The 14,291-nt window shown below is 43.6% G+C and overlaps 1 protein-coding gene across 1 annotated transcript in view; it reads left to right on the top strand.

Annotated features, from left to right (window-relative positions):
* The window catches only part of LOC145393493 (glutamate receptor 1-like), a 292,984-nt gene that overhangs the window by 228,083 nt on the left and 50,610 nt on the right, over positions 1-14,291 (top strand). Inside the window, exons 9-10 of the mRNA XM_080267656.1 lie at positions 12,547-12,657; positions 12,799-12,910. Of these exons, the coding sequence (XP_080123782.1) occupies positions 12,547-12,657; positions 12,799-12,910 (223 nt within the window). The remainder of the gene's footprint in view (positions 1-12,546; positions 12,658-12,798; positions 12,911-14,291) is intronic.

The raw sequence follows: 14,291 nt of genomic DNA, 5'->3' as shown, positions 1-14,291 counted from the left end.
TCTCTTCATCCCACACACCACATCACATGCTGCACAAATTTTTTCTGTAAATATCTTGCACACACCTTCCACATCCCCTATCTGCTCCAATTCATATTTACCCAATCGTTCCTCCACTTCTCTCTTATATTCTGCCTTTTTCTCGTCCACTTGTAACCTTTCCACTCTCCTTGCAACTACTCCTTCCTCCCGTCCTTCCCTTCTTCTATTTTTCCATCTTACTTGGATCTTAATTCTGGCCACCACCAAGTAGTGGTCAGAAAGTCCACTCCCCAACCTCTATAAGCTCTTGCATCCATTACACATCTTCTCATCCTTTCATACACACGCACATAATCAATCATTGCCTTCCTTTCGTTCAGTTCACCACCCACCCTTATCACTCGCCATGTATACCTGTGGATCATTCTGTGCCTGAAGAGGGTATTGACTATCACCAACCCACTCCCGGCACAAATGTACATAACGCACTGCCATTCTCATCTATCTCAGCAGGCACACCCCACTCACCAACTATTCTGTCCACCTTCACATTCCCTACTTTACCATTCATGTCACCAGTCAAAAACTCTCTCTCATTCCTTCCAAACTTTTCCATGCACACTACCACATTTGTCCAGAACTCTTCTCTCACTCTGCTTGCATGATCTTGCGTTGGCGCATACACACACACAATCGCCCACATTTGTATTCCAACTTTCAATCTTAACCACACAATCCTTGATCCAACTGATCCATACTGTCTTATGCTCTTCTTCCATCTTTTACTCACAACAGTACATACTCCTTCCTTTGCCCTCTCATTCTCACCTGCTCCTGCACATATACCCCATCCATACTCCCATTCTCTCACACTTTTTCCTCCCCATTTAGTTTCAGTTACTCCACATACATCCACTTTCGCACCCTCAAGCACCTGGACAATTTCTCTCTCTTTCATCTCATCATTAGCATCCCTTACATTCCACGTCGCGATCCGTATCATGTCCTTTGTCCGGTCCTTGGTCGTCATCTTTTGGTCAGTCATTGTCCTAGGCTTCTTGTTCGTCTTTTTAGTTAGCTGTTTTCCGGGGAGAGGCACTAACCCTCCGCCAACCCTTTTAGTCGCCTCATACGACAAGCAGGGATACTGGGGAGTATTCTTGAAAACTCCCCTACCCCCAGGAGGTAGACGGATAATTATCTCATTATCGTACACGTTACCTTCCTTCAATGTTATCATCATCATCATCATCATCATCACCATCATCATCATCCCGTCTTTTTTTTTTTTCCCCACATGAAGGTGGGGTGAGGTAGGTTCCAACGAGCAAGAAAAAAGAAAAAAAAAACATAATGGGGGATCCAACCTACAACATACCCAATGACAAATCACATACCCGCTTACTCACTATTCAAGTCCTCGAATCCTGAACCCTACTTCACAGGCATAACCATCCACACATACTGGATGTGCGTCATCTTACTTATCATATACTCATTCCGATAACTAACTATAAAAAGAAAAAAAAGATACCAAGCCTTGCTCATGCACTTCCCTGTACAAAATTCATTCAACCAGCTGGGTTCCTTGTAGGTTTTCGAGCCACATCAGCCTCCACATCTGTCTCTCACACATTAACCATACCTATCCACCTTCTACCTGGTCTACCACGCCTCTTCCCTTCGCCCAACTCGCATACGTCCCTATCATCAAAATGTTTACACCTCTTTCCCATATGCCCATACCGTCTAGGCACACACTCTGCAGCTTTATTGTTCATAGACTTCCTCACTCCATATCTTTCACGAATCATATTATTTCATCCACTCTCCTCACTCCACGAACATTTCTTAGTAACTTTATCTCCACGGCTGAAACTCCTTGGTCTTCGTTTTCACGCCATACAAAAGTCTCACAGCCATTTGGTAATGTGGACACTATCCTCTTGCAGCTGCCAGACTCAGACCTCTGTTTTGTATCAAGGCCATCATAACACGAACCACTTTCCTTCCCTGTTCCACTCTACCTTCCACTTCCTTTGCACATTTACCTCGTTTCTGTGCTGCATCCAGGTACTTAGGTCAGTTGCTGGAACGAGGCTTGAGTCAGACTTGCAAGTCGTGCTTGGAACGGTAGCAGACCGAGGCTCACGGGTTATTCAAGTCTGGCTCAATCAGCTCGACTTGGCCATATATTGAATTGAAGCTCGAGTCTGATTTTAAAAGAAAGTAGTGCTTGAGTCACGACTCGGAGCAAGCCTCTGGGTATTTTCAAATCAGCTAGTCACAGCGCCAAAGTTTTATCATCAAATTCAGCAGATAAGACAGGCTATACCAACGATGTTTTATAACGTTAAATACTTGATATATACAGTCAGTTGTCATGAACTGTGTGGATATTTGCCTTACCGAGGCATGGGTAGCATATGTCACATTTCTTAGATTTTTTTTATTTTTCCTCTGTCCTTCCATCCCTCCTCCCCCTCCTCCTCTCCTTCCCTGTCTGCCTATCCTGCTTCTTCTCCCCCTCCTCATTCCTTCCTTCCCTCCTTCCTTTCGTCCTACCTCCTCCCCCCCCTCCCACCTCCCCCTTCCTTCTTCCCTCCTTCCTTTCGTCCTACCTCCTCCCCCCCCCTCCCACCTCCCCCTTCCTTCTTCCCTCCGTCCTTCCAACCCTCCCCGTTTCTCCTTTCTTCTTCCTTCCGTCGTTCCATCCCTCCTCATCCTCATCCTTCCTCCCTTTCCATCTTCCCTCCTCCTCTTTCCCCTACCGCCCTCCATCTCACTGTTTTTCTCTTAGCAGGCCATATTCTCGTGGGATTAGGTGGCACCTTAGCAGTGAATTGTTGACTGTCGATTTGGAATATCACAACGTAACCGCTTTAGCCCCATTCCCTGCTTCATAATCTACTGTAGCCACCACCAGACGATTTTATTCAGCCTTGTACAGACTTTTCAGACATGGGGAATCAGCCTGGTTATTGTCTTTATAAGCCCCGTTACTAATAGATGTCTGTCCTGGGTTAAATATAATCACCCTCTGATAACGAGAAAATATCCACATATCATCGGACTGAAGTGGTTCACACACTCTTGTATGTTGCTTATCTACTTTTTGGGCAACATATTTTGCATATGAAACACTCCGTTGAATGGGGCAACGCCGACCGCTGGGAGCAACGCCGACCGGTTTGAAAATACTTTGAATAAATACAAATAAATTGCAAACAAATTCAAAAATTAAAACTAAACTTTTTTTGTCATTTTTTTCCAAACCGGTCGGAGTTGCCTTAAAAAGTCGGATTTGTTCCATATCACATCCAGAAATAAACTGTTAAAACTAAGGTTTAGTATCGTTTTTCTTCTAACCTGCCGAGGATCACTAACTCATTCCGGCACAGTTGATCGCTTGTTGTGATAAGGCTGAAGGGTTAGTTTCACTCGTAACCAAGAAGACCCAATCCTACATCATAACTGAGGCTTACCGAATGTCGTACCACCACCACTTAGTATTCAAAATGTGGGTGTGATTCAGTTCCGTCTGGTGAGAGCAAGTTGACTATACCGTACCATAGTTACACTTTTGCATGCAGCCTATTTCACAATTAAGCTTAAATGTTGAAATTCAGAAAGTGCCATATTGCTAAGTGATGCAGCCTCCAGCCATTTGGAAAAAATCATCTTGTATTTCAAAAAGAATTGTATCCGTGGACACTTTTCAAACGCCTGCCATGTCATCAGCATCAGGTAGTATAGTGTGTGGCAGTTTTAAATACAGGTTGACCCGTATAAATAGCATTGCACTAGAAACTCGCCTGGCGGTATCTTGTGTTGTGGGGACGGCTCAGTCTGCTGGTGTGGGTGTAGGTGTTGTAGTGCCAGTGGGAAATGAGTAAATGGTGCAGAATAGACACTGAGAACGGTAACTAAGCCGTCCCCCAACACACGAGAAATCGGCCAGTGGAGTGGACGACGAGTGTAATACGAGTACATGGACCAACCTGTATCACGAACTGAGCTGACAAGGATGAAAAGGAGGAATATATTCAATGTTTTGTACGTCAGGCGAAACGGAGGGATGGAAGGAGAGAGGGAAAGAGAGGAGTAGTGATGGAAGGACGGAGCGATGGAGAGGAGAGGAGAGGAGGGATGGGGAGGAGAGGAGGAGGGATGAAAGGACTGAGGGATGGAAGGACTAAGGGATGGAGAGGAGAGATGGAAGGACGAAGGGATGGAGAGGAGAAGAGGAGGAATTCAGAGGAGAACAGGAGGGATGGAGAGGAGAGGAGAAAGGATGGAAGGACGGCGGGATCGAGAGGAGAGGAGGAGGGATAGAAAGGCAGAATGAAGAAGGGCAAGGAACAGGAAAGAGGAAGGAGGAAGAAGGGGGATAGAGAACACGGAAGGACGAGGAAGAGAAAAAGGACGAGGAGGAGGAGGAGAAGAAGAAGAAGAAAGGAAAGAGAGATCGTGTGAAGAATGGCAGGAGTGAGAGGAGTGTGAGAAGGATCTGGGGGCTAATGGAGAAATCGAGAAATTTACTTTGGTGAAGGGAACAAAAAGACTGAGGATGAGGGGATGAGGGTGGTGAACATGATGGTGATGATAGCATGATTATGGTGGTGGTGGTGATAAAATTGATGGTGATGTTCATTGGGGAAGTTGAGCATAGTGATGATGGAAACAGGTGGAGGAGGAGTAGGAGAGTTATGGTGATGGTGCATGGAAGAATAATGGCTGGACAATGAAATGGTGTTTTTATTAGGGTAAATGTGTGTGTGGATGAGTAAAATGGGAGTGTGTCGTCCTGTCTCGGCTACATACCCTTCTTTAGGGGAAAGCAGTATATAGACAAAGAATCGGGCCCGACCTTGAACCCCTTCAGTTATAAACGGACAACATTTGTGTGTATGCTTTTCATGGTGAGAGAGAGAGAGAGAGAGAGAGAGAGAGAGAGAGAGAGAGAGAGAGGGGGGGGGGAGAGGGAGGGGCGCAGGGAGTGCAGGGTAACAGGGCGTGATGGGTCTGGGCTGGCATTTTCCTTCCACACAATTAATATACACGGCTTTACCGCCAGCTAGGTCCCCAAGCCACAGTATTGAGCAGTGGCGCTGTATTGACTCCTTAGGCGTCGTTATTCACACCCACGACACACCAAGGACACCGCTGATCCCCTCCCAAGCCGTCCTCCCTCATATCCCCCCTCCTCCGTAACAACCTCCTGAGCCCTTCTATACACTGTTTTTGGTTCTATAGTATTTTTTTTTTTTACCTGACATAGATCCGTGAACCCTCTCAGGTCAATTGATGATTAGGTGTAGTTGAAGTGGAGAATAAATTTGACTAGTTATCAAGGAGACTCATTCCTACCTCCTAATGAAGAGTGGCCAGTTTCACGCTACCACCATCTACTTTGTAAGGTGCGAGAGTGGTTCAGTTCTGTCAGATGAAAGCAAACTGGCTATTATCCAGTTGTAAACTTCCACATATTTTAAGAAGCCTACGAGCCAGAACCACAAATCATCCATTTCTCTTTCCAGAGCTCACCCTCACGCTTACCCATCGATAGAGACCACCTCAGTATTCATCTCTAAAGCTCATTCACTCATACACGTTCACATACACTCACACATTCACCTGTGCCCCCTTTAATCCAGTAATGTGTTCTCTTTTTTTATAATTTCCTACCTTTAGGCAATTTCATTAAGCTTTAAAAGGATGTTTAGTAGAGAAGGAGTTTATGAAGGCTATAACTTAACTACACCAGTTTGATAAGCTCTTCGTAGCAAAACGAACTGGTTACAGGAATAATGCAAAAAAATATGGTGCGGATTGAAGGTGTTAAGCACTGCCAACAAACTTCAAAATTCACTCACGTACAGTACATCCAGAAATCACTCATCCACCCACCTGTCTATTTCCAAAAGCCACCTACTTATTCATCTTTAGAGCTCTTTAACTGTTTCACCTCTACCTACCTTTGAGGACCCTACCAATCAACATCAGAGCTCTCCTGTCCACTGATTACCATTGCCTCCATATTAAATCCCTGCCAGTCAGCCTCAGAGCTCTCCTTTCCACTAATTCACATCCAAAGCTCACACAGGCCTGTATTCTCCTCGGCCTTGGAGCATCTCCTATTTACTGCTATATTTCTGTGTTTGGCACAGTAACACCTTCAGTCCATCCATCCATCCACTCTCCATCTCTCCATCCACCACTTCCCCATCCATTTCACCCATCCATCTACCCAGCTCCCATCCACACCACCCATCCACAGACCCTCTTTTCATGGATTCCATTCGTCCACCCATCCACACACCCACTCCTTATCCACCCAAAAGCTCCGCCATTCACAATACTTATCCACCTACCCATTCCCCACTCATAATACTCATCCATCTACCCATTCCCCATTCACAGTACCCAGCCACTCCCCATCCACATCACTCATGCATCCACCCTACTACTCTCCACTGTTGACAATCATTTTCTCTTTTCCATTTCCTCCTACCTTCCGTCCTTCCCTTCTCCTCCCTCTCTCACAGTCATCCCTCCTCCTCCAGCCTTTCCTACCTCTACTCCAGCCTTCTTTCCCTCTCCTGTAACTTGTATTCCACCTTCCTCTCCGTTCCTCTCTTCCCTCTTCCTCTCTTCTCTCAGTGTACGCCTACTAGTCTTACCTCCTCTCCTCCCATCTCCCACCCACCCAGCCTCATTCCATCCCTTGCACCTTCCATCCCTCTTTCTTTCTCCTCCCTTTCTTTTCCTTCCTTGCCAGCCTTTCCCTTTCTTTCCTTCCTTCTTTCCTCCCACCCCGTACATCTCCCCCCTCCATTCCTTTCAGCTTCTCTGTCCCTCTCTCATTTTCCTTTCTTTTCTCTCTCCCTGCCAGCATCCCCCTCTTAGTCATCGGTATCCATCCTCTCTCCTTGCAAGCCTTCCTCTTCCCCTCCAGCCCTGTTATCCTTCCTCCATCTCTCCCTCCAGCCCTGTTATCCTCCCTCCCCCTCTCCTTCCAGCTCTGTTATACTCCTTCCAGCTCTCCCTCCAGCTCTGTTATCTTCCAACCTCCTTTCCTTCTACCTCTGTTAGCCTCCCTCCGTCTCTCCCTCCTAGCTTCCCCCTCTTCCTCCCTCCCTCCATCCTAGCTTTCCTCCAAACCTCCCTAAATCCTTCCATCCCAACCTCCTCTCCTTCCCTTCTGCCTGCCTTTCTCCCTCAGCCTCCCCCCAGTTTCTCCGTCGCAGCCTCCCTCTCTCCCTCCATCGTAAGTGTTATTAATCACCCACGTTATCGGTTTTTATCCTTTTTTCCGGAAGGTTCGGTCGTTTATGCTCCATCGTGGTCGCTTAGGATGTCTTATTGGCCTTCATAGAGAAATTACGTGAAGCAGAATCATTTTTGCTCGTATTTGTTTTTCTTCGTTTCTATCGCGGTTTTGTTTGTTTTTTCTCCGGTTTATCGTGTTTTTGTAGTTTGTTGGTGTTGTTGCTTTTTCTTCTTTTTTATCGTGGTTTTGTTTGTTTTTCATCGTTTTTTTTCGTGGTTTTATTTTTCTTCGTTTTTTTTCGTGGTTTTATTTTTCTTCGTTTATATCGTGGTTTTATTTTTCATCGTTTTTACCGTGGTTTTATTTCTCTTTGTTTTTATTTTGGTTGTATTTTTCCTCGTTTTAATCGTGGTTTTGTTTAGCATCGTTTTTTTCGTTTTTTTCTTTATTTTCCGTTTACTCTTGGTTTTATTTGCGCTTTTCTTCGTTTAATCGGGATTTTATTTCCGTTTTCTTCGTTTTTATCGTGGTTATGCTTGTATTTTTCCTCATTTATGTTGTGGTTTTGTTGGTATTATTTATCGTTTTTTTTTTTTTCGTTTTTATTGTAATTTTCTGTTTTACTTGGGAGTTTCCTTTGTATAGTTTAAACTTCTGTTTTGGTCGCTTAGAATCTATTTTTATCGTTCACAAGGCTGGTGAGGGACGCCTGCTCGTGGTGGCACCGATATAGTTGGCTCCGCCGCCTAAATATACACACGATCCTTAACTCCTTCTCTGTCCTCTGCTGGAAGGATGGCGAGCTGTGCAGATTCAGCCTGCAGTTAGCCTAATTCATATTCAGAAGAGCCTGTGGTTGCAACAATAACAAACAGCTACAACACGCTTTAACTCTTGCATGACTCTGATGTTTGAATGTTTTTGTTGGGTGTTATTCTTTTGTGTGTGTGTGTGTGTGTGTGTGTGTGTGTGTGTGTGTGTGTGTGTTTTAGTTGGTGTTTAGTGTATTTTTGGTCCAGCGTTTCACGTCACGTCCCTGGTACTCACTCTGTTATTGTCGTTCACAAGGCTTAACCTTCAGGCTGATATTAATTTTTTTTTTCGTTTTTGGTTGACTTTTCTTTATATTTTCTTGCTTGTATTTCCCCGATGCCTAGTGTTATATTACTTCTTTATTATATTTTTTAGAATATTTATATTCATTTTTTCATTGTCGTTCACAGGATTTAGACTGACTTTGGTTTTGATGACTTTTACTGCCTCCTCAGCTGGTAGTTTTTTTTTTTTTTTTTTTTTTTTTTTTAGTGGTTCAATATTCTTAGTTTTTTTTTCCGATTTTCTTCGTACCTTTTCGTGCTGTAATTCATGAATAATTTTATACTTATCACAGTCATTCACTGAGCATTACGTTCAGGCTGACAGTTTTTGGTTCTTTCCAAAATACCGTTTTATGTAATTTTCACAGTTTTGTGTTTGATCGTGGCTTCGTCTGTTCTCACATATTATTCATCGGGCTTTACTCGTAGGCTGACTTGAGTTTTCCGTTCTGATGTTTGGTGTTTTTCATTGTTCTAGTTTCTCTGTATGTCTCAGTTTGTGTTTGGTTTTATTAAATTCACTCACCGGTGTTGTCATTGAGGATGACTCTGTGTGTGTGTGTGTGTGTGTGTGTGTGTGTGTGTGTGTGTGTGTGTGTGTGTGTGTGTTCTCTTGATGGGGTCTTGCCTTCTGTTTTTTTAGCTGTTTTCAGGTTTCACCGGTTACATAACTTTTACGTTTTTTTTAAAGTTTTATTACATAATTGTTTATTCACTGTATTGTTTGTGGTATTTGTTTTTTAGTTCTTTATGTTCGTAATTTGTTTTGCATTCTTCTTACTTCATATTCCCATGTTTATGATTTGATTATTATTTGTGCGCCAATTGTTTGTTAATTGTTTTTCATGTTCATATTTGTTTTGGTTTTTCTTTTCTTTCACTATTCTTCCTTTTTGCTTTTTATAATTTAATTTTGCATTTCACGTTGTTTCCATATTTACATACAATTGCCAGATAATTTTCATGTTTTTATAGCTCTGCACCAAGTAATGCGGACCGCCAAAGCCAATTTGTGTCCCTTACTGTCATTCTCTCTCTCTCTCTCTCTCTCTCTCTCTCTCTCTCATGGGAGTAAGTGGATAATGGTAGCTTTTCTGGTGTGCTTATGCGTCTGGTGTGTGTCTGAGGTGCTTGTGATGTGTCCGGAATGTGTCCAATGACAAAGAACACTCTCAGGGATGTGCTGATATAGTGGATACTTGGGGTGGGTGTGACTCTGAAAGGTTTACATTTTTCTTGCTCATGTAGGCTATAAATTATTACTCGTTCACTGTTAATTCTAAGTTTTATCGTCTTTTTTTTTTTTTTTTTTTTTTTTGTTGTTGTTGCTCACACTGCCATTCTATCCTCCTCTTCCTCCTCCGTCTCTTTCTTTCTGTCCATCTTCCTCCTTCACAGTCATTCCATCGTCCCATCCCTTGTCTGCCTCCACCTCCCCCCTCCCCACTGAGCTGTCGTCGTGAATTTAGCAGCGTGTCGTCAGTGGTCGTGCTCAGAGTTATGTCGTGCCGAGGTGGTCATTGCGTCAGGCGTTCCCTTCCATCCCTGGCGACATTTTTAGCCCCTTCCACACCGTATACCGTATTTCCTTATTTAACTCTTGTCACCACCAGGCGACTTATTGTACCGGTATATAGATGGACCTCTCATAGCAAAGGATTTATAAGTATTCGCATCATCTCTTTTTGTACGGTCATGTGTTTGCCTTCCTTGCCACCAGCCATTATCCAACATAGGACAAATTTCTAGTGTGTGTATGTTTAGATAGAGAGATTGAGAGAGAGATGTGTTGAGATAGACAGAGATCTGTGAAAATAGTAACATTTTATGGAGTCGTGTCTTCCCTGCAAATAAGTTTAGTTTTTAGATAGATATGGATATAGACTGATAGATCGAGAGAGAGAGAGAGAGAGAGAGAGAGAGAGAGAGAGAGAGAGAGAATCTTTGACAATACGTAGTAAAATGTTATGGCGTCCTCTCTGTCCCCCAAATTAGTTAACCCTGGTCAGATAGATAGATAGATAGGTAGACAGGTAGATGGATAAATTGGTACACAGATAGATACATACATATATTTAGAGGTCTGTGGAAATAGTAAAATGTTATGGAATCCTGTCAGTGTAAACTCTCGCATGCTCGGGACAACCATTTATATTTCAGCCAATGCCAGACGTCGTTATTGAGCTAGGAGTGAGTCACAGGAGCCTGAGAGTTAAGATGCCAGCTGAATACAGACCCCCAGCATCATGTCTTGTCCCAGCACCAACACGAACCCGGGTCTTGTCAACGGGTCTGTGTCTCTCTCCGCCAACACAACCTTCTGTATAATTCTCCCATTCACCAGCTCCGGCCACCCTCTTCACTTTATGCTATTATGGACTTAGGTCTGTATTCTGGCTAGCACAGGAGGCCTCGTAGCTCCTCTTCCTTAGCGATTTATCTTTGTACACCACATACATCGTTTTTATATCGGCATAGTTGACATCAGTAACAGTCAAGAGGATATTGGGATTTATTTTTATTTTTTTAATGTGCAGAGTAAGTCGCTAAGATGAAGTGTCACGAACTAACCAAAGCTGCTTGGGCCCGGATTCTCGTCCGCTAAGGAAGCTCCCTAACACCCTTTCCTGAGCAACTTATTTTGCTTGTCACACCTTACTGACCATATCCGTGTTACATAAAGCATTCTAATATCGCCATACTCTGCATTGATAACGTACAAAAGGGCGTTAACCAGCCATTTCCAAAAATAGATCGCTAAGGAAGAGGTGCTAAGGAATGCAACCCTGTGATATGACAAGATAACAAAAGTCACGGCGTCATCCCTTTCCCTGTCATTCACTACTTTGCATTATATTTCCCCCAGCGACAGGCAGTTTACGTGCCATCTTCTTTCCCATGGTCGTTTTTATTTTATATTTTCTAACTAAATTATTTTATTCAATATAGGTGAGACTTTTAACTTGAGGATTTAGACAGCCTTAGTTATCCCTTTGACTCCTACATCTCCCTCCAAAGTTGTATAAATTTGTACAGATGTAGCTTGAAATAAATAGAATCGTCACGGGACTGAGTAGGTCAGCTGTACACGAGGGAAGAGTAGTTCATCAAAATTGTTAAAATCTGTCACGAATAACATTATCTCCAAGTAACAAAGTAATTGGTTTCTTCAAGCGTACGACGGGTTATTTTATTCATCTCTTAGACACATACGATTCAAGAGGTCTACGGCAGTATTTTATGTAGTCACGGTCACTTCCTGGCACTTCTTTTTTAGCGACTTATGCTGCCCACTACGCCTCGTTGTTCTCCTTTTTTTTTTGTTAATACAAACAGTGTCGATATGTTAGCGATATAAAAAGCATACAGGCAAATGTTGAGTCGTAATAGGCAAAATAAATCGCTGAGGAGGAGATGCAACAAAGCCTTCTCGGCCACCCACATTGCAACCCGTAAGGTGGTATTCACGTCAGCTTAGGTGGCTCTCAAGCACCTCTATCTTATTTATTTATTTTGCTTATTACGCCTGGATAATCACTTGTCCGCAATTTACGCAACCTTGTTGGAAGGACACAAGTGAAGGTTGAGAGGAGTGGAAGAGAGTTGTTTGAGAGGACTAAAGATTAGGATAAGAGGGAGAAAGATAGAGAAAGGAATGGATGGAGAGAAGGACTGGAGGAGGAGGCGGCAGAGTTACACAGAGGTCAAGGTGCTTCTTCCACACAGACCTTACTTACGTTGAGAGACGGAAAGACAATATTCTCCAACCAAGGATGGGCCTCGAGGAAGGAAGGGGTTCGTGAAGGGTTTATACGATAGAATCCCCTAAGTTCGAAGAGTCTGTATTAAGCTGAATAAAATCGTCTGGGGAAGTAACAAGAGCACTATCATCCACCTGAGGAGCGACCCGGACAAATGGCTGTGTGTGTGTGTGTGTGTGTGTGTGTGTGTGTGTGTGTGTGTGTGTGAATCTCTCTTTTTATCTATTGTACGTCTTATGCCCTTTCTTAGTCAATTGAATGTCCTTTGCAGTTCATAATTACTCGTCTCCTTTATTTGTCGTACCTACACGTAGTTAACCATTAAAATTACCACATTCCTCTGTCGTTATCACTTTCTATCTTGTCACATGGCTCTTGTTGCCTGGCAGTAGATTGTTTATTCATTCATTCGTTAATTTTTTCTCTCTTTCAGATCGGGACGTGGAGCGACACACGAGGACTGGAAACAGTGGCGGTCAAGTACACGAGCCTGTTGACTGACCGGGTGATGGCTAACAGATCTTACATCGTTACATCCATATTGGTGCGTGTATCTGTCTCTCTCTCTCTCTCTCTCTCTCTCCGAATGAGGAATTTTATATATACGAGTATTAAACAGTTGAAAAATTAGTGTGAATCCATTGTCCTTGGGATAATATAGCGGCTCCGTTTTCTCTCCTCACAGGAAAAGCCATTCTTGATGATAAGGAAGGACGGTAACTACACTGACAATGATCGTTACGAGGGATACGCTAAAGACCTCGCTGACCTCTTGGCATCCTTCCTCGGAATTAATTGTGAGTATATGAGTTTGGGGGCTTGTGCTGGAAAATGAGAAGGCATTAGAGGGTAAAGAAGTATTTTTGGGGTATCTTAGGTAAATTTCTGGGAATGATCGTTACGAGGGCGAAGCTAAGGGTCTTGCTGACATCTTGTCCTCTTTTCTTAGAATAAATTCGGAGTATTTGATTTTTCGGTGTATTTTGGGGGGTAAGGAGTAAATTTGAGAGCGTCGTATCTGTATCCATTTCAAGAGGTATTTGTGTAAGCAGATATCAGTTCTACTTAAATACTCCTTTTTTTTAGTGTTGGAGGTAAAGAAAGTATTTCTGATTTTCTTTTTTTTAAAATCTGCTGAGAGTTCATGGGCATTTTTTGCCTTCCATCTTGCGAAAGATGTAAGGAGGTTACCACATTACAAGTAGACAGTTTCGTGTGTTTACAATTCAGGAGGGTCTGGTGTAATTTTCGAACTCCATCTTACTGTAACACACTGTTTTTCTGGTGTTTTGCCTGAGATAGATATTGTTATGCTGGTAAGATTAGGCTAGTGTTTTATATCTGGCACTATGAGGAACATTTAAGAAATTAAGTGTTGTGCCATAGGATTAGGTTAATGTTTGTATCTGGAGATATGAGGGACATTCTGGAAATTTCGGCATGTCTGTTTTGTTTAATTTCCCACTTAACTTAAGAATTAGTTCTTGTCATGATGGTTATTGTGTATTGTTAATTTAAGTGCATTATTGCATGGGAAAATGTGAGTTCTGTCCTAGACTCTAGAATTTGCATTGTTGCATCACACAGTGTGAGTTCTCTCCTGAGCTTGACAGTGTTCTGGGCTGCCAAGGGGGGGGGGGAGAGGGTATTTAGAAAGGGCCTGCCCCGACACCTCCTCTCCCGTCCCTCCCATCTTCCAGGACGTGGAAGACCGTCCTTCCACCCCATCACCATCTGCTGACGGTATGTCACCGACCGATCCCACTCAGGAGGTGTGCTCTTTCCATTCTCCCACCCCACCACCACCGAGGAGGAACAAGGGGAAGACACCTACGAAACCGCCTGACACCAAACACCATGCCGTGCCTCGTGACGCCTGCGACCACACGCCTAGAAGCCCTTCTCCTGCCGACGTCAAATGCCCGCCTATCTCCATCGACTCTGACGAATTCGCCAGGCACTCTCACCAGCAGCTCTCCAAGTCCAACTTCCTCAACTTGCTCTCCAGCCGCGTCATCTGTCCTTCTTAATTTCCCCCTTGCTCCTAGCAACTGCTACCTCTTCATCATCTGCTCTTCACTGGCGGGCCTCACACTATAGGCCCGCTTCTACTCTAATCCCTTCAGGTGGAAAAATCTACACAACAACAACAACAGGTTTTTGGCAGTTGGTCAAGAG

The sequence above is a fragment of the Coenobita brevimanus genome, chromosome 1 (genome assembly GCF_032717465.1).
Source record: "Coenobita brevimanus isolate Jiangsu-jjx chromosome 1, ASM3271746v2, whole genome shotgun sequence".
NCBI lineage: Eukaryota > Metazoa > Arthropoda > Malacostraca > Decapoda > Coenobitidae > Coenobita > Coenobita brevimanus.
Note: the sequence above shows the minus strand (reverse complement) of the source record. Positions and strands in the feature narration are given on the sequence as shown.